Raw genomic sequence first — 21803 nt, forward strand, 5'->3', positions numbered from 1 at the left:
ATTTTTATATATATTTTTTGTTTCATTTATAATACTTTTTAAATGGCATTGATTTCACAATTTTTATTATAACTCTTATTCCCTTTATTTATATTTGTTCTGCAAAATTTATGCACTCAAAAAGCAGTTTTGATATTTAATTAAAACTATATAAATTGATAAACTATTAATTCAAAAAATTATTAAATAATATAATTAAATATCTTCTAATAGTTTTTAGATAAATGATTTAATATTTATAAATTTATAAAAAAAAAAATACAATACATTAATGTATCAAAATACAAAGTTCTACTTAAGAAAAATAATTTGTCTATCATATGATTTATGCATCTATCTATAAAAATATAAATAATATCAGAATATTATCTTAAAATCATTCTAAACTTTTATCTGAAATATATTTCGCTATAAATATTAATATAAATTATGATAATTTTTTTAATGCCAGATAAGACAATTTATATATATTTGTATATACATTTCTATATGTACAAGAAATTGTAGAGGGCGTAAGAAACAGTGTTTTTTTCGAAGTCAGTATTTCAGAACATAGAACATAAAATTTCATAAAATGTCATGTCTATTCTGTACCTCATCTGTGCCTATTTGTGCTATTAATTAATGTCAAAGAAATTTTAACCTTCTTCTCATCTTCAAGTAATTATTATATATTCAACATGAAAGTGATATAGTTATTATAATATTCAACTTGAAAAAATTTTATTTAAAATTTAAAATTTCATCCAAGAAGCGAAATTTTATTATTTAAAACAATGATAAAAAACATTTATTTTATCATTTTCTCTTTTAAAATTTCTTAGTGCAATTCCCATTTTTTTTATATTTATTCTTAAATTTTAATAAAGTATTCATTTCTTTTAATTGTTAATGCAATATATCCACGTGTTTAATAGATTATGTGGAATTCAATGATTAATGAACGTGATGAACCACACATTAGAACTTATGCAGAAATATTAAAACAAAAACAGGATGATGAAGGATACCAAACTACAAGTTCAATACGACAGGTATATTTTTACATATATTATATTTAATAACTTAATTATCTTTATTAAATATTTGACTTTTTATATTAAATATTTTTTTTTATTTTTTTATTAATATTTTTTAAATGTTTTAATTATAGGATCGTGTTGAAAATGATATATTGAAATTATATAAATTAAATAATGAACCTCTTTTAGCAAGACAAAAACATATTCAATTTTTAAAAAAATCTTTATTTCAACTTAGTGAAGCTTATCAGGTAAAAATAAATTTTTAATTATATTTATTAATAATTTATTGTATTTAAAATATTATAATATAGTATATATATATTGTTTTTTAGTGTTTAGATTCTAGTAGACCATGGTTATGTTATTGGAGTCTACATTCTCTTCAAATTTTAGGAGAACGTTTAGAATATGATGAATATTCTAAAATTATTAGTTTTTTAGCCAAATGTCAATCACCAGAAGGAGGTTTTGGAGGAGGTCCAGGACAGCATCCTCATTTAGCCTCTACATATGCAGCAATAAATGCATTATGCACTATTGGTACACCTCAAGCTTATCAAGTAATTAATAGGTATATATATATATATACATGAAAAAGATAAATATAATCTTTAAAATTATTTTTTTAAAAGATTTCCATTTAAAAATACTATTTATATAATCTTGTATATTTGATTTTAGAAAAGGACTTAAACAGTTTTTATCATCTTTACATGGAGAAGATGGTTCTTTTAGTTTGCATAAAGATGGAGAAACAGATATAAGAGGAATATATTGTGCTCTTTCTGTAGCAAAACTAACAAATGTATATACTCCTGAAATATTTAAAGAAAGTGAAAGTTGGATAGCTAAATGTCAAACATGGGAAGGTGGTTTTGGTGGTTCTCCTGGCATGGAAGCTCATGGAGGATATGGATTTTGTGGATTAGCAGCATTAGTGCTTCTTGGGAAACCTCATTTCTGTTGTTTGAAATCATTTTTGGTATTCAATTATTATTATAATAAATATTATATTAAAGAATTCCACTATTTATATATATTTATTTTCAGAGATGGATAGTAAATAAACAAATGCGCTTAGAAGGTGGATTCCAAGGACGCACAGAGAAGTTAGTAGATGGTTGTTATTCATTCTGGCAAGGTGGAGCTTTTCCATTAATTCATACAATTTTAACTATGGAAAACAAAGTGTTCAATTCCGCATATTGGTTGTTTAATCAAGAGGCCTTACAAGAATATTTATTAATTTGCTGTCAACATCCTTATGGTAGTCTTGTGGACAAGCCTGGAAAGTATGAGACCTTGTTATTCATCAATATAATGAATATCATTATAATGTTATTCATTAAAAGCTATTTTATAAATTGTTATAATTATTTCAGAAGTCAAGATGTATATCATACATGTTATGCACTTAGTGGATTATCAATTGCACAAAATTCCCCATGGCCATTGATTATTGGATCATCTAATATAAATTTAGTAAAAATAATTCATCCTTTGTACAATTTAGAAGATTCTTGTGCAGTTAATGCATTAAAATATTTTAATACACTGCCTATACCTGACTGAACATATATTTAATGTTCAAAATATATAAATAAAATAAAATACTTTTATTTCATAGAAAGAAGTTTAAAGACAGATTCTACTTTACTTCACATTAAAATTGACCAACAAAGTGTAAATATAAAATTATTAAATGATAATTAAGTAATAATAATTATGAATTATTGAATTAATATTTGTTTAATTATAATATTAACTAATATATATTTAAAAAATATTGTTTTTTATAAATATTGTTTTAATTCTAACCTAATATGCTTAGTACAAATTTTTCATAAAAATAGATAATACTATATGAAATTTTTAATAAATAAGATATAATAAAAATTTTTGTGACACAATTATAAATATAATTCTTTAAATCAAAAATTCAATTTATATAGATATAATGATTAATATATGTATGTATAGTAAATATATATGAACGATGTGTTCTGAAATGGTGCAATACAAGTGCAAAACGTGTAAGAAATAAGTTATTAAGGAAACTATTGTAAAATTTGAAAACAATAGTATATATATTTGAATATCATAAAAACAAATTTTGTTTGATATAAATATTTTGTAAAAGATAAATTATAAAGAAAAAATTGTATCTAAAATTATTTTGACAACTATTTTCAATAAGAAAAGAGGTTATGGCAAAACACTTAGTACAAATAATAATAATGGGAACGCAAGTCGTGTTTAGAGCATTCGCACGAGCATTGCGAGAAGAAATTGCAGCAAGTCAAGCAGCTGCACGTAAAACAGGCGGTGGGACACGAGGTGCTCAACATGCTGCAACAAATTACAAAACTGGTATTTCTTTAGAAGAAGCATTACAAATTTTAAATGTTGAACGAGTGGACCAAATAGAAGCCATTGAACGTAACTATAAACATCTCATGGAAGTTAATGACAGATCAAAAGGTGGTTCATTTTATATTCAATCAAAAATTGTACGTGCTAAAGAACGCATTGATGAAGAAATAAAAAATGTGAAAGTTCCTCCTCCAAATAGAAATTCCGAACAAAACGCGTCAAGACAACTTTAACATATTTTTATGTAGTCTAAATTTAATTGATATATCTTTGAAGTCTGTATATATGCTTGTAATGATATTTTAATTGCAAATAAAATATAAAAATATAAAAAAATAAATAATTAAATCGGATATTTTCACAAAATTTAACTTATAATAATTAGAACTTATATTTTTTAATTGGTTAAAATATATTGAAATAAATGGAAGTATTATTTACAGTTTTTTTTTATAAATTACAAGTTTTTTTTTTTATAAGTTAATGTATTTGTATGAATTTCAATCAATTAGGTAGAAAATGAAAAACATTATTATTTCTTATGTATATCTGTATATATCTGTACATATCTAAATATATAAATAATATGTATATGCACATGTATATAAATATATGCATATAAAAGATATACAGATTTATATAGCAGTCTTTTAATATAAGTACTCGCTCATATACGAGTCCTCCTATATACACAATATATAAAATTCAGTATGCCAAACCAGCTACCTTTGCATCTTTTGGCTCAATTCTGTTCTGAGATTGACGAATAGTTAATCTTTCTTGATTATGACGAACAGACCATAAATTTGGTAGATATTTTGGCTTCATTGTCAAAAGAAAGTGTTCTCTCCACATGCGCTCCAATTCTACTAATCCCCCTTCCCTTTTTTGGAAATATTGAACTACCTGCAAAATAAAATATTAATATACTAAAGAAACTTTACAAATATTGATTCATTATATAATTTGATTCATTATTTATTCATGATACCTTTAAGCCATGAGGTTGGCATTTAAATTGATCATAATTAGGCAATGAAATTATAACATTTTTTAATTCTTTATTTAATGCATCAAGTAAACTTGGTGTAACTTGTTGTCCATTCGTACATTCAGAAATATAGTGTTCTAAATCTTTGCGTCGTGCATCAGGTAAAGTTGTTCTCTCTTTCAGTGCTTTAACAGCAGAATGTAATTTTCTATAATTATTTACATGTTTGTTACGTATATGTGTTAATGGACCAGCTAAAGGAGCATCGCACATATCTGCTAACTTTCTTCTGAGCTGCAGATCATGACAATTACTTATTTCATGACAGGATGGACATAATAATAATATATCATGAGATTGATGAGCTTTCATTACCACTAAAAAATTGTATTGATTTGTAAATTTGTTAATATTCTATTCTATTATAAATAAATCAAATTAAATTTTAAATATACAACTCACATGGAAAATATTTACGATATTCTCGAGGTACAACATTTTTTCTAATGAATTTATTTGAAGTTCCACAAACTACACATTGATTAATTTTAACTTGTGTATAATATTGTCCAACTTCTCCCAAAGCACGTCCAGAAGGTTCAAATTTCAATCTTACAGTAAATGGTTCGCTTTCAATTATTTCTCCTAATTCTTTTGTAACATACCATTCTGCTTTCTTACGATCACATGTACATAATATTTCTCCATCAGGTGCTTGTAAATAACAATTATGATATAATGGTTTATTTCTTGTAGGTATATTATTTTTATGTACAATGTTTTTTGTCTTTAAATCTTTGGTAATCTTATCAAAATAATTATTTTCAATATTTTTTTGATTAACTGTTACATGTGTTTGTTGAGCTCTGAATCTAAAATATAATTATATAAATAAAATAAAAATATTGAAATAAATTTTTCTGTATTAATAATAACCAATAAATATTACCTTGTATCAATTACATCATTAGGTAAACAATAAAATCGCATATTTAAATTTCTATTACATATTCTTTTTATATAATTTAGTAAGTTTTCCCACAAAGAGTATTTTTCTTTTATTTTTTGCATGATCTATAAAATATAAAATAATTTAGTGTGGATATTTATTTTATATATATATTTTTCATAATAAAATTTTTTCAAATAAATTATAAATTATATTTTACTTGGTCATAAATAAGAACAGATGCAAGTGCATCACAAGCAGCATATGCTACTTGTTCGTCAGTAAGAGTGCCAGCATTCCAGTTGCTACACCTTACTTTTATTAGTTTATCCATTTCTAAACCTAAATATTGCAAACTCATTGCAGCTAAACTTTTTGGACTTGGTAAATTCACACGTTCTGCTAATGTTCTTAAATCAAGTGTATTGCAAACTTTACAACCATAATCTGCTATAATTTTTTGACCATCTTCATATGAAGCAACTCCTACTTTAAGAATACGTTTATTAGCTAGCAGCTCCTAAATAAGAATTTGTTATATTATTAATTTAATGTATATTTAATTTATATATTAATTTAAATTTATAAAATATTACATACTTCTAATTTTTGAGGAATATATCCTATTTTCCCAATACGGAAAAGACCACATACTCCATTAAATGTAGCAAGTTGAAGTAAAGAAACAGGTCCTTCATTTACCCATTCACAATCAAAACCCAATACATCATTAGACAAGTTGCTTTAACAAAAAAATATTTAGTGATAAAAAAAAAATTGCTAATAATATATTTTTATACTTTTCATATATTATTTATAATTTTAAAAAATTCTAATATATATATATGTATATAAGAATTATTAATTTAAAATTCATAAAAAATAAATATATAAAATTAATATATATTTATTAATAATTTCTTAAATAAATGAAATTTATTTAAATAATAAATAGTAACTGAAAAAAAAATATATATGTATATGTATGTATGTATGTATGTATGTATATATGTATATATATATATAAATACATATATATTTCTATTCTTTCTAAATATAACTAATTTCTTAAAAGTCCATAATTAGATATACAACAAAAAAATGTAAACATAACAGTACTATGGATTTAGTACATATTAGATGGGGATATTGATATTGAGGAAAATAATAGTATAACTTATAATTTATAATTATAAAACTTACCAGTGAATACGCTGAATGGCATAATCACATTTCTCTGGAGTATCAGCCAAAATAATTTTATCTAATGTAATTTTAAGATCTTTCTTTTTCTGATCATGTTGTTTATAGCTCTTACTCTTTATACGTTGACAAAGGTGTTTAACACTTTGGAAAACATTCTTGTGATATTTAGAGGCCAAAAGTACAAGGCCCACAGTTACACATACAAGAAACATTTTGCTCTTTACAGGATGCATTAATTGCAACGATAAATTCTTATTTTTAACACAATTAGAATTAAAACTTTTTATATACAATTTATTTTCTGTTTTTTACTACTTAAATATATAAATGTACACATATATATATACATGTATGTATGTATATATGTGTATATACACATATATTTTTTTTTCATTTAAAATATAGATATTTACATTGATAATTAATAATTAAATACATTAAATAAATAAATTAATTAAACTTAACGTTATGTTGAACTATTAGAGTTACAAATCGATCATGATAACCGGTATTTGAAAAGCAATAAAGATAAAAAGTTCCAAGAAATGAATGATCGAATTATTAAATTATTCAAAATATTTAAAGAATCACACAGAAGGTACATCACGATCGTAATTAAGAAAAATAAGTTAACCAAATGCGATTTGAAGAGAATCCGCAGCTACTAAAGGAACGACGCGAACACCAAGTATGTGATCAAATATTATGACTATGATTATTGAAACGTTATCTTCCTTGTTTGTATTTCAATAGGATGTTCTTTATGCTGATTGGTTGGTATACAATTTTTCACATAATTTTGTAATAAATATTTTAATTATATAAATATTGTTCTTTAATATTATTTATTACATAAGTTACAAATAAAATTATATTTTTTTAGAAATTACATTATATTTTTGAAAATATACAATATTTTGTTTTTTTAAATATTTTCAAATTTTCAAAATATAATTTTATTATATACATATATAAGTAAAATGTTATTGTATGAAAAATATAATAGTTATTAAAAATTACATATTTATTTTATAATTATTTATTATATTTGATGTTTACTATGATTTGAAGTAAAACTATATAAGATACAATTATATCCCTCTATTCATACACATTTTGTGGACAAATTTATAAGAGTATTAATGGCGCATAAAATAATTATATGTATTATATAGTTAAATATGCATTTTTTACATAAATGGAAAACTATAATTATGTGTACATATCTATAAGCACAGGAAATAGTATAAAAAAAATTAAGTATGGCGTTAATCCTATCAGCTGATATCGTCTGCTGGAATGATGAACCATAGTTATTAATTAGTTATACAGTGTTCTCTTAAGGATCGTAAACATTAACTCTCAATCCATGGCTATTCTCATAAATTAATAAATTTACAATAATTTAAAGTTATTTAATGACGCAATGATTGCTTTAGACTTTAGATTTTTAATGGTGAAAATATTTGCTAAATACGAATTTGATCGTTTGCATCATTGACAGGTGGAATAAAAATATGGGAAAATAGACAAAATTATTTGTGCAAATAAATTTTTAAGCGATTGAATATTAAAGGAATCTGCCAAATATTGTTATGCAGATTCGATTGTAATGAGTGACTCCGAACAACGGCAATTACACGTGCCTTATCGAGAATATCATAGTCAGAATAATACTAATACTTCTGTCTTAGTAGAAACTGACGCACTGGTAGATCTTTCAATCACATCTAATAATTGTTTACCAATAAACGATTGTTCAGAATTAATACCAGACGTTGAATTTGTTCCCAATCTGAGCAACGAACAAACTATAGCCATTGATTCCCCTGGAATTGACCGGGAGAGCCAGCCTCTCCTTGGTCGGCTGGAACTTGATGTCACCTTCAATCGCTTTCCTGGTTTGTAATTTATTAAATATATATAAAAAGATATTATATAATTTTTTTTTATGTTTAATCACATCAATTGTGCATTATATTTTTTAGATGATCCACAATTTTCTGAATTAGTATGGCAGGCAGAATTGGCAATAGATAATGGAATCTTTCCAGAAAGAATATATCAGGGTTCTAGTGGCAGTTATTTTGTAAAAAATCCCACAGGGGTAAGGTATAATATTTTACATTTAAAAATTAAAATCTTATGTAATAAAGTAAATTGTTTAGACTAATTATGTATTAATAACAGCTTATTTTATTTTATAGAGAATAATAGGTGTTTTTAAACCAAAAGATGAAGAACCATATGGAAGATTAAATCCAAAATGGACAAAATGGATGCACAAGCTTTGTTGTCCTTGTTGCTTTGGGAGAAGTTGTTTAATTCCAAATCAAGGATATCTCAGCGAGGCGGGTGCAAGTTTAGTTGACCGTAAATTAGGTTTGGGCATAGTACCAAACACTAGAGTAGTTAAACTTGTCAGTAAAACATTTAACTACCCACGCTTAGACCGTCAAAAAGCCCGTATGAAGCAAGCAATTATGGACCAGTTTCCAACAGTGGGATCTCACTTCAATCGTATTGGTTTGCCGCCGAAAGTTGGTTCTTTTCAAGTTTTTGTAGATGGTTACAAGGATGCTGATTATTGGTTAAGGCGATGGGAAAACGAACCTCTATCACCTCGACTTAGTAGAGAATTTCAACTTCAATTTGAACGCTTAGTTATTTTGGACTATATAATTAGGAATACTGATAGAAGTAATTAAATTCATAAGATAATTTTAACTTTTATATAGAGAGTTATATGGAATCGCTAAATACAATCTTTTTAAAGGCAATGAAAATTGGTTAATTAAATACGATAACAGTAAGGGAAAAAATGGAATGGAACAAAATGAAGTAAAAATAGCCGCTATAGACAATGGTTTGGCTTTTCCTTTTAAACATCCTGATTCTTGGCGTGCATATCCTTATCATTGGGCATGGTTAAGTCAAGCAAAACAACCATTTAGCGATGTAACTCGAGAGCTTGTATTACCACAACTCTCGGATCAAAATTTTGTACAAGATCTTTGTGACGATTTGTATCAATTATTTAAAGTAAGTTGTATAAATTAATATTACTTTATATTGATAAAGTGACTAGAATTTGATAATAAGAAATATTTATTTTTATAGCAAGATAAAGGTTTCGATCGACATCATTTTGATAAACAAATGAGCGTAATGCGTGGACAGATTTTGAATTTACAACAAGCTTTAAAAGATGCTAAAAGTCCCGTGCAATTGGTTCAAATGCCTGCTGTGATCGTTGAAAAGTATTTATATTAATTATATATAAATTATCAAAAAAATGTGAAGGCATACGCATTCTCTAATTTAAAATGTAATTTTATCAATACTATTTTATAGGGCTAAAGGAAATGGAGCACCAAGACTATTCTCATTCTCCGACACATTTACACAGCGCTTCCAGAACAAAAGTCCTTTCTTCTCTTGGTGTTAGAAAGATCCTTCTTCTAAATGCTTGAAAAACAGCATTAGCTCTCTGTGTTAACTGAAAAGAACTCTTCGGTGCCTCACAGATATACATCTTATTATTTGTTCTGTATTTCTTAATTTTACGCATTACTACCTCTTTTTTCAATGCTAATTTCTAATCTACAGTCTACGTTAGATTTATGTTTAATTTATCTTATGTCTATAGCATTTTCTTTTAATTCGACTATATTAATTCAAACCATAGTATGATTATATTGTATACAGTAAATATATATAATTGTTAAAACATATTTTTCGATATGCTTCGTACATGGAAATGTGAAAAAAAAGTTAAACGAATATAGGCAGTATTTTACAACCACGCATATAAATGACATCCCCTTAAAATGAAACATGGGCAATTAAACATAATCGCATTGTATGTTTCTTGTGTCTTCCATGTATCATTGTTTTGAGAATACATCGATTTACATGCATTTTCGCTAGATGCTATCAAAAAGAAACATCTATCTAATCTTGAAAATTAACTGTGATCTAAAATAGTGAAAAGACATTCTTATTATTTAAAATAAAACATTCTACGTATTCATATTATATTTTTAATCGATACGTACGATATAAGGAAATAAATTTTCTATTAGTAGCTAAGACAAAAATTTCTATTAAAATTATTATCAGTTAAATCATTTATCATTATCGGTTTCCAAATAACAAATTCTCTTATCATAACATATCGTATTTTAAATTATTTAAATATATATTCAATTATTGATATAATCGATTTTATCATTGATTTTATTTTGTTTTCATTAAAATGATTGATTTAATACTAACTTCAAAGCATGATTCGCTAAATTATGTGTTTTACTGAAGTTGCAAAATGTGACGTAGGGGTTGACGTTTGCAACAATCTTATCATTTTATATTATTGTATTTTATATGTTACATATCTTTTGAGAGATTTATTAATCGGAAACGTAAATCTCTATTTTGTTGATTAAAGAACGAAAAAAAATAAGAAAATTATCATTATTATGTAAAATAATATCAAGTACAAAATGGAAGTAATCGAGATTAATACGAAAAAGCAACTTCGAACACCAAGATGCGAGAAATCAGAATGTCCATGTGATATAAAAGTAACAAATTTGTTAATTTTTCTATTATTGAAATGATAAAATCGATTATTATATAATTTTATGATTAATATTATGCATATTTAGTGCAAAAGAAGATATGTTCAACCATCACGAACAAAGTCATTCGCCCCCGTAAGAACATATCATCCACCTTCAAAGTTATTTGAAACTAATACAACCTATCATTTGTCATATTTAAATGTGGATGATGCGGAAATGCGACGCAGCCGATCTCAACCCATCCGACCCAAACCTGCTCTCGTTAAATCGGATGCTCGTTTTCTCGCTGAAACGACTAATCAATTGAGTTACAAACTTATTGAAGCTGTGCCTAAAACAAAACCAATTTTACCCAAACATAGGTAACATAGATTCAGGAAACTATGTCAAATCGAAAAAATTCCTTAATTTTCAATAGTTTTAATGACGAAATTATTTCTTCGATATTAGACCGATGATTGGAACTGGTCCAATGGATTCTGTTACAACGGTTCGTCAAGATTACCCACGTAAATATGTAGAGAAACAAGAACTTATAGTACCATGCGGGAATATTCGTTTGAGTAGAGGCAAATTGGAGGATAGTACTACGGCAAAACTTTCTTATATGAATCCAGGATCCACTGAACCAACGGTTAACTTTAAACCGATATCGGTTTATTGTCCACCTAGTGAACCAATTTTTGACGACACCACGCATAAATTAAGTTATCAGCCTGTTCCTATTCAGGAAAAAGATATATATTCTTGGCAACAAAAACCAATTTACAAGTATATATCATTTTAAAAAACTTCTTATTTGTATCTTCAATTTACAATAGACAAATTAAACAATTCATGAAACGTTTATAGACCTCCAGATATTGCAATGTGTGCAAAAACAACATATTCTGAAAGTTATTTGAAAAACGAAGAGCCATGCATAGAAAAACCTATAGTGCCCTGTCCTGCCAATGTATTTCCTTATGGCGGTGAATTTCATGATAAAACTATTTATAAAGAAAGCTATTTGGAATCGACCATTGATCGCGTGGAACCGATTATTCCTTGCAATGCTATCACGAAAGCTGATGGCAAGATATCAGCAGACACAACGAGCAAAGTACATTGCGATTTACATTCAATATTTTCCATTAACTTTTTCCTTTTCCTCTGCAATTATTTTTCCATTTTTAATTTCTCTTATTTTACACGTATATTTTTTTTTTATTTTGATTTACCAATTAGTTAAGTTATCAACCACTTCAAGCCGAGAAACGTTCCCCGATATTACCTCGAAGTAGAAAGATGTTAGGCGAGGGCCCGATGCGATCTGACACTACCAGCCGTTGTGATTTCGTGGAAAAATCAACGCTACGACCTGATCTTATTGTTCCGTGCGACAATCTTCGAAGCGCTGATACACCGATCGATGATAGAACTACGACGAAACTATCGTACGCGAAACCAGGCCCGGTAGAATTAGTTCAGAGTTTTAAACCTGTCATTCAATACAAAAGGTACATTAGCAATGTCCTTTATTTTAGCCAACATTATGTATTGCAACACATTGTGCTACGATTCTTCGAATTAAATAAGCATTTTTTTCTATATTGTTATCTTTTAGGTTCGCTGAAAAGGTTGAATATGATACTGTAAACAAACTATCCTATCAACCTTGGACTCCTCTTCCTAAAGAATTCATACCTTGGGCATCTAAGGATAAATATCAACGGCCTACGGATCCAATGTGTACTGATACTATTTATCAAGTTAGTTATCCTGCACCTGGACACTACGAAGATACATGTATACCTGAATGCGATTGCTTATATAAAGATAATGATAATCTTTCGGGCGAGGATTGTTCGAAATAAGTAAAATATTAGCAATCTTCCAGATCATGAAACTTTTGTATAACTTTTTTGTTACAAGCTTATGTTACTTATTTCTATCTTATAATATTTATAATAAATATTTAGAGAAAAAGTATTTAATTGTCGAAATTTAAACCGAAACACAATTTAGGAATCGAATTAAAAACCTATTTTATTCTATACGAACACATCTTATATATTTTACATTTATATAATAATTATTGTGTAGATGAATAAAGATAATAATAACGTATATCTTTTACAAACAGTAAGATTGTTCTCGATAATAAAATAAACTCTAATTTTTAGATAAAAGATAATAGACAATAGATTTGAATAATGAACAATGTTAACGTTACAATCAGAAGTTTACTTGCTTTACATACATTCATACATACGCATGTACGTACGCACACGCATGTACATGGTCAGATACATGCGTGCATTCATACATACATAAATTCGTACATACATGAATCCATACGCGGTTACACGCACACCACACATACACACACACACATATATATATATATATTATATAATATTTATATTATATATAGTAAATATAATGATAACGATGTCTTCAAATCTACCCAAAATGAAATCTAATGTACGTCGATGGTTTACATACGCGCAACAATTAATTTTTAATAGATTACACAAAATTACAGGGGAGGGTATACAATTATTAGAAAATGAATAACTATATATTTTTAATTAGCGATAAGAATTTCTTATGTTTAGAAATCTAACATGTTTACCGAAAATTTTATTTCGATAATTGGAAAATACATATTTTTTTTTTTCGTCGCATTAAAAATATTACGCATCAAATAGATTTCGTTTTTTCAAATATCTTTAAACAAGTAACGTTTAAATATATAAAACGTTTAGACGGTAGAAAATACATCATTTCTTTATCATTTCAAATCGAACGATGAATCAAACGAAGAAAAAAATATTCTTACCAAAATACATGCAACTTGTCTTAAGAGTTTGTTAAAAAATATAACAAGCAGAAATTCGAAGATTTTAAGGCACATATTTAGGTCACACGAATTGCATGTTATATATATTCTATATTAACGTTGCACAAGCCCCGTTTCTCATTTCGATATTCTAGATTATTGATAAATTAAAATTCTAATTTTCTGTAAATTCTCTATTTACATAAGTGGACGTGAAAATGATTGTCTGTATTTATATATTCTATGCGATTATTATAACAATTCTACTCTCTGTTGATATCAAGATCTCATCGTTATCCATTCATCATTTTCTCCTTCATATCTTTTTTTTTTTAATAAATAACCAAAAATTTTGCTAGGCCATTATATAATTACAGATAATTATTAGAGACAAAAAGGAGAGCACAATATTTATTTAATGTTTTTACGTTTCTAAAAGAAATATCATTATCTTATAAAAAAATATAATTTTTAAAATTGCAGACTATGCAACAATCAAAGTTAATATACTATATTTTTTTGTATATTATATTTGCACTACTACTATAATAGAATATTATAATGATATTTTTTTTCAAATAAAATCTAAATAATAAAACAAAATCAATTTTTTCAATCATATGTATCAAATATTCGATTCATTCAATTTCATTTAACTGAATACTTAAACATTAAATGACATTATTATTATGTAATAAATATTTTATTCAAACTAAAAATATTCAATTTATAAACCGACACATGAATTACTCATAGTACATATAAATGCTATCGATTGCTATCATTTGTTTGTAAAATTAAATGACTAAATAGTTTTTATAAAAGTTATTTTCATTTACATTATATACACAGAATGGAACAAATAATTGAAATTATTTCAATTATTCTATAAATAATGATTTTAATTTAAAAAATTAACTTTTTCATATATTTCCTTCATAGATAAGGAAATTTAATTATAAAAAATTAATTAATATATATATATATATATATAACATAAATTAATATTATAATATTAAAATAATATTCCCTTAGAAAACACTCAATTCTTATCTGAAGTAATTTTCATTAAGATCATTATTTGTAGAATAATCGTAATTTCCAATTACGTGTTTCACTCTGTACATATATTTATATTGCACTCATAATGAAAGAAGATATGTCAGATTTTTTTTTTTAGAAGCGAATATAATTAATAGATATAGAAGATAATATATTCAAGACAACAAAAACATTTTTACATCCCTCCCCTATAAAAAAGAACAATAATAATAATAACGAATTACAATGTTGAATGATTGAAAATGTATGATTGAAAAAGTGATTTAAAATGAAAAACGAAGACAATTAATAAAAATTTAGACACAAAAAATGATCGCGCCTAAACATACCTATTGTGGTTTAGTGTTGTATGTTTGTATGAATTCGTTGAAGCTAAAATGATCCAAGTTGAGATTTTCGTCGATCGAAGGAAGCTCAGCATGGCCCATCAATTCCACATAGTCCATGTCCGAATTTGTTCGCCCAACACTTGACTGGCCAAGGCCCGGAGCGTAGCTACCACAAATTAAAACACAACTCCAATCACTGGCATAGTAATGAATAAAAAACTCGTAAATCCAAATATATTATACATGGCACGAAACCAATTCAAGTTTTGTTCTTTCCTGTCCTCCTTTTTCCTCTTCTCTTAATTCTAATATTTTAAAATATTTAATTTGTTGCTTGAATCTTTCAAAACGAGTCTATTCATCTGTTTCAAACGAAACGTGTGACCGATTAGCCGGATAGCCGGTACAACACGGCAAAGGAAATACGAACAACCACAAAAAATCCCCAACTAATTGAAATTGATCGGTCACTTAAGAGTCATTTACGATACCTCTTTATTATAAAAAAAAGTACAATCTATTTAGACGAATTTTTATAAAAATTCTAGCCTTGGTCTCGTAATAATTTCGTAATAATGATTAAATATACTCGATTGCCAGTACTAAAATTATAATTATCATGGATTGTGATTGGAGTTGTGTTTATTTATTCAGCAGTTCAGCATTTAAACATTTGATTTTCCGTTGTTGTGGTTGTACCGGCTTGCTCCAGGCCTATGCCTTTGACTTTTTAAAAATTTTCTTACTATATATTCTTTTTACATATGTGTAATACTTTTATTTTCTTCCGTATAAATTTAGTATATGTAAGTAACACACTCACACATATATATACACACACATCATGTGCAATGTATACATGTATATATTCATTATGTGTTTGTATGTATTCATATATATATGCACGCGTATGCCTGTGTAAGAATACATATTTGCACCAATTTTTGATTTTTATTTTTATAATGCCATGGATAAGCCGTTTCTCTTTAGGCAGAGAGACAGAGACAGAGACAGAGACAGAGACAGACAGACAGACAGACAGACAGACAGACAGACAGACAGACAGACAGACAGACAGACAGACAGACAGAGAGAGAGAGAGAGAGAGAGAGAGAGAGAGAGAGAGAGAGAGAGAGAGAGAGAGAGAGAGAGAGAGAGAGAGAGAGAGAGAGAGAGAGAGAGAGAGAGAGAGAGAGAGAGAGAGAGAGAGAGAGAGAGAGAGAGAGAGAGAGAGAGAGAGAGAGAGAGAGAGAGAGAGAGAGAGAGAGAGAGAGAGAGAGAGAGAGAGAGAGAGAGAGAGAGAGAGAGAGAGAGAGAGAGAGAGAGAGAGAGAGAGAGAGAGAGAGAGAGAGAGAGAGAGAGAGAGAGAGAGAGAGAGAGAGAGAGAGAGAGAGAGAGAGAGAGAGAAACAGAGAGAGAATAAAATTTGGCAGTCTGAGAAGAACGTATGAATTATTATTTCTTAATTTGTTTTTTTTTATATCCATTATTAATGCTACAAAAATCATGTATATATTGATAAAAATAATCAAAATATGAAAAAAATATCAAAAATCAATAAAATATTCAAAAGTCCTTGAATCTACTTTATCTACATTATCCGTTGGACGGATTTCATTATAATTTGCTTTACAAGCAATTTTATAAAATTTGAAATATTATTCAACTGCATTATTACTCAATTGTATTAAGTATCGCGTAATTAGAACGAATATGAAATATTCCATTTATCAATTATTCCGTAAAAAACATTTATATTCTTTTCAAATCGTATAAAATTTTTTTTGCAATGAACGTTGGGAATTTCATAACGGCAGTATTGAATTATATTAAGCTTCCTAATATCACTTAATGCTAAACATATGCTTATTAATAAAAAGTTATAATATTACACAATAACATGAAGATTAATTTTAAGCAAAATAAAAAAAACTATATCTTTTATCAAAATTGTCTTCATGCACTCAATATTTTTTAGTATATAATTTCTTAAATCATGAATTAATATTATTTATACATTTCAATACGGTATAATAATAGTATAAAAATTCCAAAAATTTCATTAAAAAAATTTATAAAATGTGAAATTATAGTATCACTGTAAATTATAGCACTTGCTACGTACATTTACTATTAATCATTCACAAAAAGAGAACATAAAAAAACAATACTGAGATTCATCTGCACAAATAGAATATAAAAGACATGCAAAGTATATTATGTAATTGTAGGAATGTCTGTTTTTTTTTTTGTGAATTCATCATTCATTCATTTTTATTAATAAAACTTTAAGTACTCAAACATAAACTTTATATATTATTATATATTATTGACAAATAGTACATGTAATAATTATATAATATTATAAAAATAATTATTTCAATCACCGGAAATGATATGTTATAAAATAAAAAATTACAATCTTGTACGAAACTCAAAAAAAAAATCTTTGCATATCTTATATTTAAATTTCTATGGCAGCTTATATTAATAGAAAAGAGATGATGATACTTAAATCCAGGGGACTGACCTGGAAGCCACTGATGGAGTATCACGAGTTACAGAAGGATCTGGACTATGCGCTTGAAACATAGTAGATGGTGTTGCAGGATAACTACTACCAGGACCACTTTGACCACTACTTCCTACTCCAACTACAGAAGAGTGCGATGGTGTTTGTCCACCGACACCAGGCCCACCCCATCCAGGTACATGTGTTACCAAAAATGGTTTTACATATCCATTCGTTGATGTTGATTGATTTTCTAAGAAAATATATTTAACATTATTAATCTTAATTTAAAATATCATATGAATAAACAAAAAAAAATAAAAATATTGAGAATAAAATTACCTGTAAATGGAGTATAATATTTAGAAAATGCTTGATCCTTTGATATATCAGGGTAAAGATAAAGTAAATGTTGTAAATCAAATACACGATCAGCTAAACTCCGAATGGCGAAATCTTTACTTGTGAACGGTTGTAGCATAAAAACTTCTGTCTGATCTATAAATTGTTTAATAAAATAAAAATAATTAAATTAGATATAAAAAAAACTATAATAATGAATTTAATATGAAATAATAAAACCATTTACCTCCAACCCAAGCAATAGTAACACCACCAAGTTCAGAATCTGAAAAACGCATTAGGAATGTTCCTGATGCACAATTTGCCAACATTTCTTCTGCTTGCCTTTTTCTTACAAATCCTAATATATAACCATCAACCCATGGGTTTTTTAAATGTTCTCTAGTTAATTTCATTACAGCATAAAACCATTCCCAGAATGTGAAATTTCTTTCTGGTAATGGTTCTTTGCAAAACTGTGCCCAACTCAAAAGTAAACTAGAATAATCTTGTCCGCTTGCATTTCCACCGCGAAATGCTTTTTCTGCGAGAAATCGTAGATTATCTTCTGTTAATGCACGACCTGTCGCAGATTTAAATTTAACATTTAATGCTTCAGCTACTTGACCCCATGGAACTTTATCAGGTACTGCAAATGGCACTCTTCCAGGTTCAGCAAATGCATTATCCCATGTAACTGTAGCCCATGCATGTGGTTCTTGATTTCCATGAACAATAACTACAACAGGTAAACTTAATGTCCAGACTGCAAATACCAATTCACCTCCTCCAACACTAAATTGTGATTGAAAAAGAAGTGAAAATTTTTCATCCATCACAGATTCTGTCCCTTTTTTTTCTGCTCTTTTGATTTTTTTTAGCTGCATATTACGGAAGCTTACAGAAAGTTGTCTTGTTGCCTAAAAAATAAAATTATTTTTTAATAATATTTTCAATAGAAATAATTTTAATTATTTTTTTTCTTACTTGATGATACTCCATTGTGCCTGTATTATTTAAAATTTCCCCACTAGCTTCACCATTTTTTGCCATTTTATCACTTTTTAATAAAGCATTTGCTTGAGCTTCACTAATGATGCTCACTTTGACTTGTGGAGGAGTCATATGAACATTCAATTTTCCACCAACAAGTAAACGTACTGTACTTGTAAAGCGAGTATTGGTTTTCATTACTTGTGGTGGTTGTTTTTCTATGATAAATGTACTCGTAACTAATGAACTAAGAAGTTGTGTAATTTGAGAATTTAAAGTAGGAAGAATATCTTGCATTCCTGGTGGTTCAAGTGCAAATTTTTGTTTTAAACGTTCTGCTTCTTTAATTTGTTGTCGATTTAGCCAAATTAATTCAGCTAAACTTTCACACCACTCTTGTATAGAATCCAAATTATTGTTAAATGGTGCACCATTTCCTCCTAATTGTTGATCTCTTTTCCATCTGAAAAATATAAAATAAATACTTTACCTTTAAAAATCATGCAGTTAATTATTTAAAAAAGAAAAAAAGTAAATAATTTTTACCGAATAAGTTCATCATCTAAAACTCTAGATTGCAAGCTATTTAATCTAGTAATGGTGTCTTTCAGTTTGTCAGCTAATGTTAATCGTAATTGCATTAAACCTGCTACTTTGTGGTTCAATAATTGTTCTTGTTGTTCCTTTTGCCTATAAGAATATTTTCAGTTTTCAAAAAAATTATTGAATCATAATTATTAAGAACATTTAAATTACCTTCTAATTTTTTTCTCCATATCTAGATTTTGTTGATTTTGTGGCTGTGTTGCAAAATGTTGAAGATGAGCATTTAACTTAGTACATTCATGATAACTAATAGCAAATGCTTCTTGTTCTTGCTCCATTTTTCGTAAATCTTCTCCAGTTTCTTGGGTTCTACGTCGCAAAGATTCAACATGCTGAGCTATTTCAGCAACAGCATCACTAATCAATCCTACTTTTCCTCCTGCCATATTCATTAAAGTACCTCCAACATTTTCAACTTGTGCTACTAATTTCATTTCTGTTCCTAGACAATGTCTAATTATTCTAAATAAAGCCGCTGGATTATGAGTATATCTTTGCTACATTAAATAAAAAAAGAATAATATAAACATATTATATATTTTAAATAAATTACTAATTTTATTTACAACTTACACGAAAATTTTTGGCAGCTTCCATTAATTTTAATTTTGTTAAAAACATATCATCTGTATTTAATGAAGCTGCTTTAGTTTCTAATTCTTGTATTAAAGATCTTACAAGAGTAGCTATATATTGTTCATATTGTGGATTATCAGGTTCTATATCAGTCCTATAACAAAATATTTTTAATAATTATAACTCAAACTTAATAACTCAAAAAGTTAATATATATCAAGATAAATATTTACCACATTTTTTCTTCTATCCAAGAAGATAAAAAATGACGGACTTCTATTGGAAAATGTTCTCCATATACTGAACGTACTTGTTGTAATGCATCCTGTGGTAATTGTTGTGCTTTTGCCCACAATGACATTTTGACTTTAATTATAAATCCTTTACCTTAAACATAATAATATTTTTCAATAATTGATATTTATATTTTCATAAATGTATATGATACGAAAATGTTTAAATTTAAAAATAATATAATCACAATTTAACATTTTTTATTATAAATTTACTTTTTTATATTTATATATTTAATAAATATATTAAAAATATATTAAAAATTTTTAATTACATTTTTAATAAAACATATGAATTAATATCATTGAAGATATATGATATGATATTATATGATACCATTAAATGATATTTGTTTATTTAGATGATATTATTAGGTATTATTACCATGCTTGCTTTAAAAATGGATATATACATATTTAAGAAATTTAAATAAGAGAAATTATAAACATGTATTTAATATTACATTGAAACAATATTATATTTAATATAATAAATGATATAATTTAAATAAATGAAATAAAATGATTTTATCGATTACTTGAATCTTAATTAAATTCAATAGAAGAATATATCATAAAAACTTAGAAATGAATGTGACGTATTGCAATAATGCGTAAATAGATAAGCGGGAGGGGTAAGGAAAAGTTGTTCATTTTAAGAATTCATTGTACTCACCTGCTCACTAGTCCGAAGACAGAAGCAATTAGGATTTGTATATTTCTATTATTTATTTTTTCTTATTTGAATCAATCTATTGAGAATCTAACCTTTGGACTGATCAAACTCGGTCTACCGCGCAATAATTGTAAACGTAATGATTGCGGGACCGGTCGCACGCGCGAATCGCGTCAATAATTCTCCCCCTTTCGTGTTACTCACATCAGCGCGGACGACGACAGAGTGCCGCGAACAAGAAATTCCGAGAATTTCTTACCGTAAATGGCGTGTATGTCATGTGATCAAGAAAGCACGCATGCGCTTTCTTGAAAAGCATAAATTTTCCAGGGATGTAACAAGTAAAAAAAATATTATGATTCAAATAATTTTTATTACTTATTTACTTTAGTTATATATTTTTTTTAATTTATTATACAAATAATTAGACTTACAACTATATTATTAATTAATTTAAAGATAG

At 26.9% G+C, this 21803-nt stretch overlaps 6 protein-coding genes across 6 annotated transcripts; 4 read left to right on the top strand and 2 right to left on the bottom strand.

Annotated features, from left to right (window-relative positions):
* Nucleotides 1-920: 920 nt before the first annotated feature.
* LOC108000294 (protein farnesyltransferase subunit beta) lies at nt 921-2139 on the top strand. The gene is made up of 5 exons (XM_062086209.1): nt 921-1020; nt 1212-1273; nt 1358-1596; nt 1707-2007; nt 2107-2139. The coding sequence occupies exons 1-5, from the start codon at nt 921-923 to the stop codon at nt 2137-2139; spliced, it is 735 nt and encodes a 244-aa protein (XP_061942193.1).
* On the bottom strand, nt 2047-7106 carry LOC108001147 (exonuclease 3'-5' domain-containing protein 2). The gene is made up of 8 exons (XM_017062015.3): nt 6542-7106; nt 5939-6080; nt 5559-5858; nt 5339-5463; nt 4852-5261; nt 4390-4766; nt 4125-4304; nt 2047-2310 (listed from the first exon to the last, which is right to left on the bottom strand). The coding sequence occupies exons 1-8, from the start codon at nt 6775-6777 to the stop codon at nt 2239-2241; spliced, it is 1842 nt and encodes a 613-aa protein (XP_016917504.1). The 5' UTR covers nt 6778-7106; the 3' UTR covers nt 2047-2238.
* LOC108001151 (mitochondrial import inner membrane translocase subunit Tim16) lies at nt 2414-3738 on the top strand. Its single transcript, XM_017062029.3, has one exon. It carries the CDS (start codon nt 3233-3235, stop codon nt 3629-3631), a length of 399 nt encoding a protein of 132 aa, XP_016917518.1. The 5' UTR covers nt 2414-3232; the 3' UTR covers nt 3632-3738.
* Nucleotides 7107-8156: 1050 nt separating the features above from the next.
* Nucleotides 8157-10644, top strand: LOC108001126 (phosphatidylinositol 4-kinase type 2-alpha). The gene is made up of 6 exons (XM_017061992.3): nt 8157-8445; nt 8533-8651; nt 8752-9244; nt 9321-9586; nt 9665-9804; nt 9899-10644. Exons 1-6 carry the CDS (start codon nt 8157-8159, stop codon nt 9990-9992), a joined length of 1401 nt encoding a protein of 466 aa, XP_016917481.1. The 3' UTR covers nt 9993-10644.
* A 143-nt stretch (nt 10645-10787) lies between these two features.
* Nucleotides 10788-16551, top strand: LOC108001117 (stabilizer of axonemal microtubules 2). Its single transcript, XM_062085961.1, has 5 exons — nt 10788-11489; nt 11578-11898; nt 11980-12229; nt 12355-12626; nt 12734-16551. The coding sequence occupies exons 1-5, from the start codon at nt 11344-11346 to the stop codon at nt 12981-12983; spliced, it is 1239 nt and encodes a 412-aa protein (XP_061941945.1). The 5' UTR covers nt 10788-11343; the 3' UTR covers nt 12984-16551.
* LOC108001157 (signal transducer and activator of transcription 5B) lies at nt 13138-21772 on the bottom strand. Its single transcript, XM_017062041.3, has 10 exons — nt 21341-21772; nt 20605-20758; nt 20369-20525; nt 19946-20292; nt 19736-19879; nt 19184-19652; nt 18444-19116; nt 18197-18352; nt 17873-18107; nt 13138-15508 (listed from the first exon to the last, which is right to left on the bottom strand). The coding sequence occupies exons 2-10, from the start codon at nt 20730-20732 to the stop codon at nt 15343-15345; spliced, it is 2475 nt and encodes an 824-aa protein (XP_016917530.1). The 5' UTR covers nt 20733-20758; nt 21341-21772; the 3' UTR covers nt 13138-15342.
* Between the last annotated feature and the right edge of the window lie 31 nt (nt 21773-21803).

The sequence above is a fragment of the Apis cerana genome, linkage group LG15 (genome assembly GCF_029169275.1).
Source record: "Apis cerana isolate GH-2021 linkage group LG15, AcerK_1.0, whole genome shotgun sequence".
NCBI lineage: Eukaryota > Metazoa > Arthropoda > Insecta > Hymenoptera > Apidae > Apis > Apis cerana.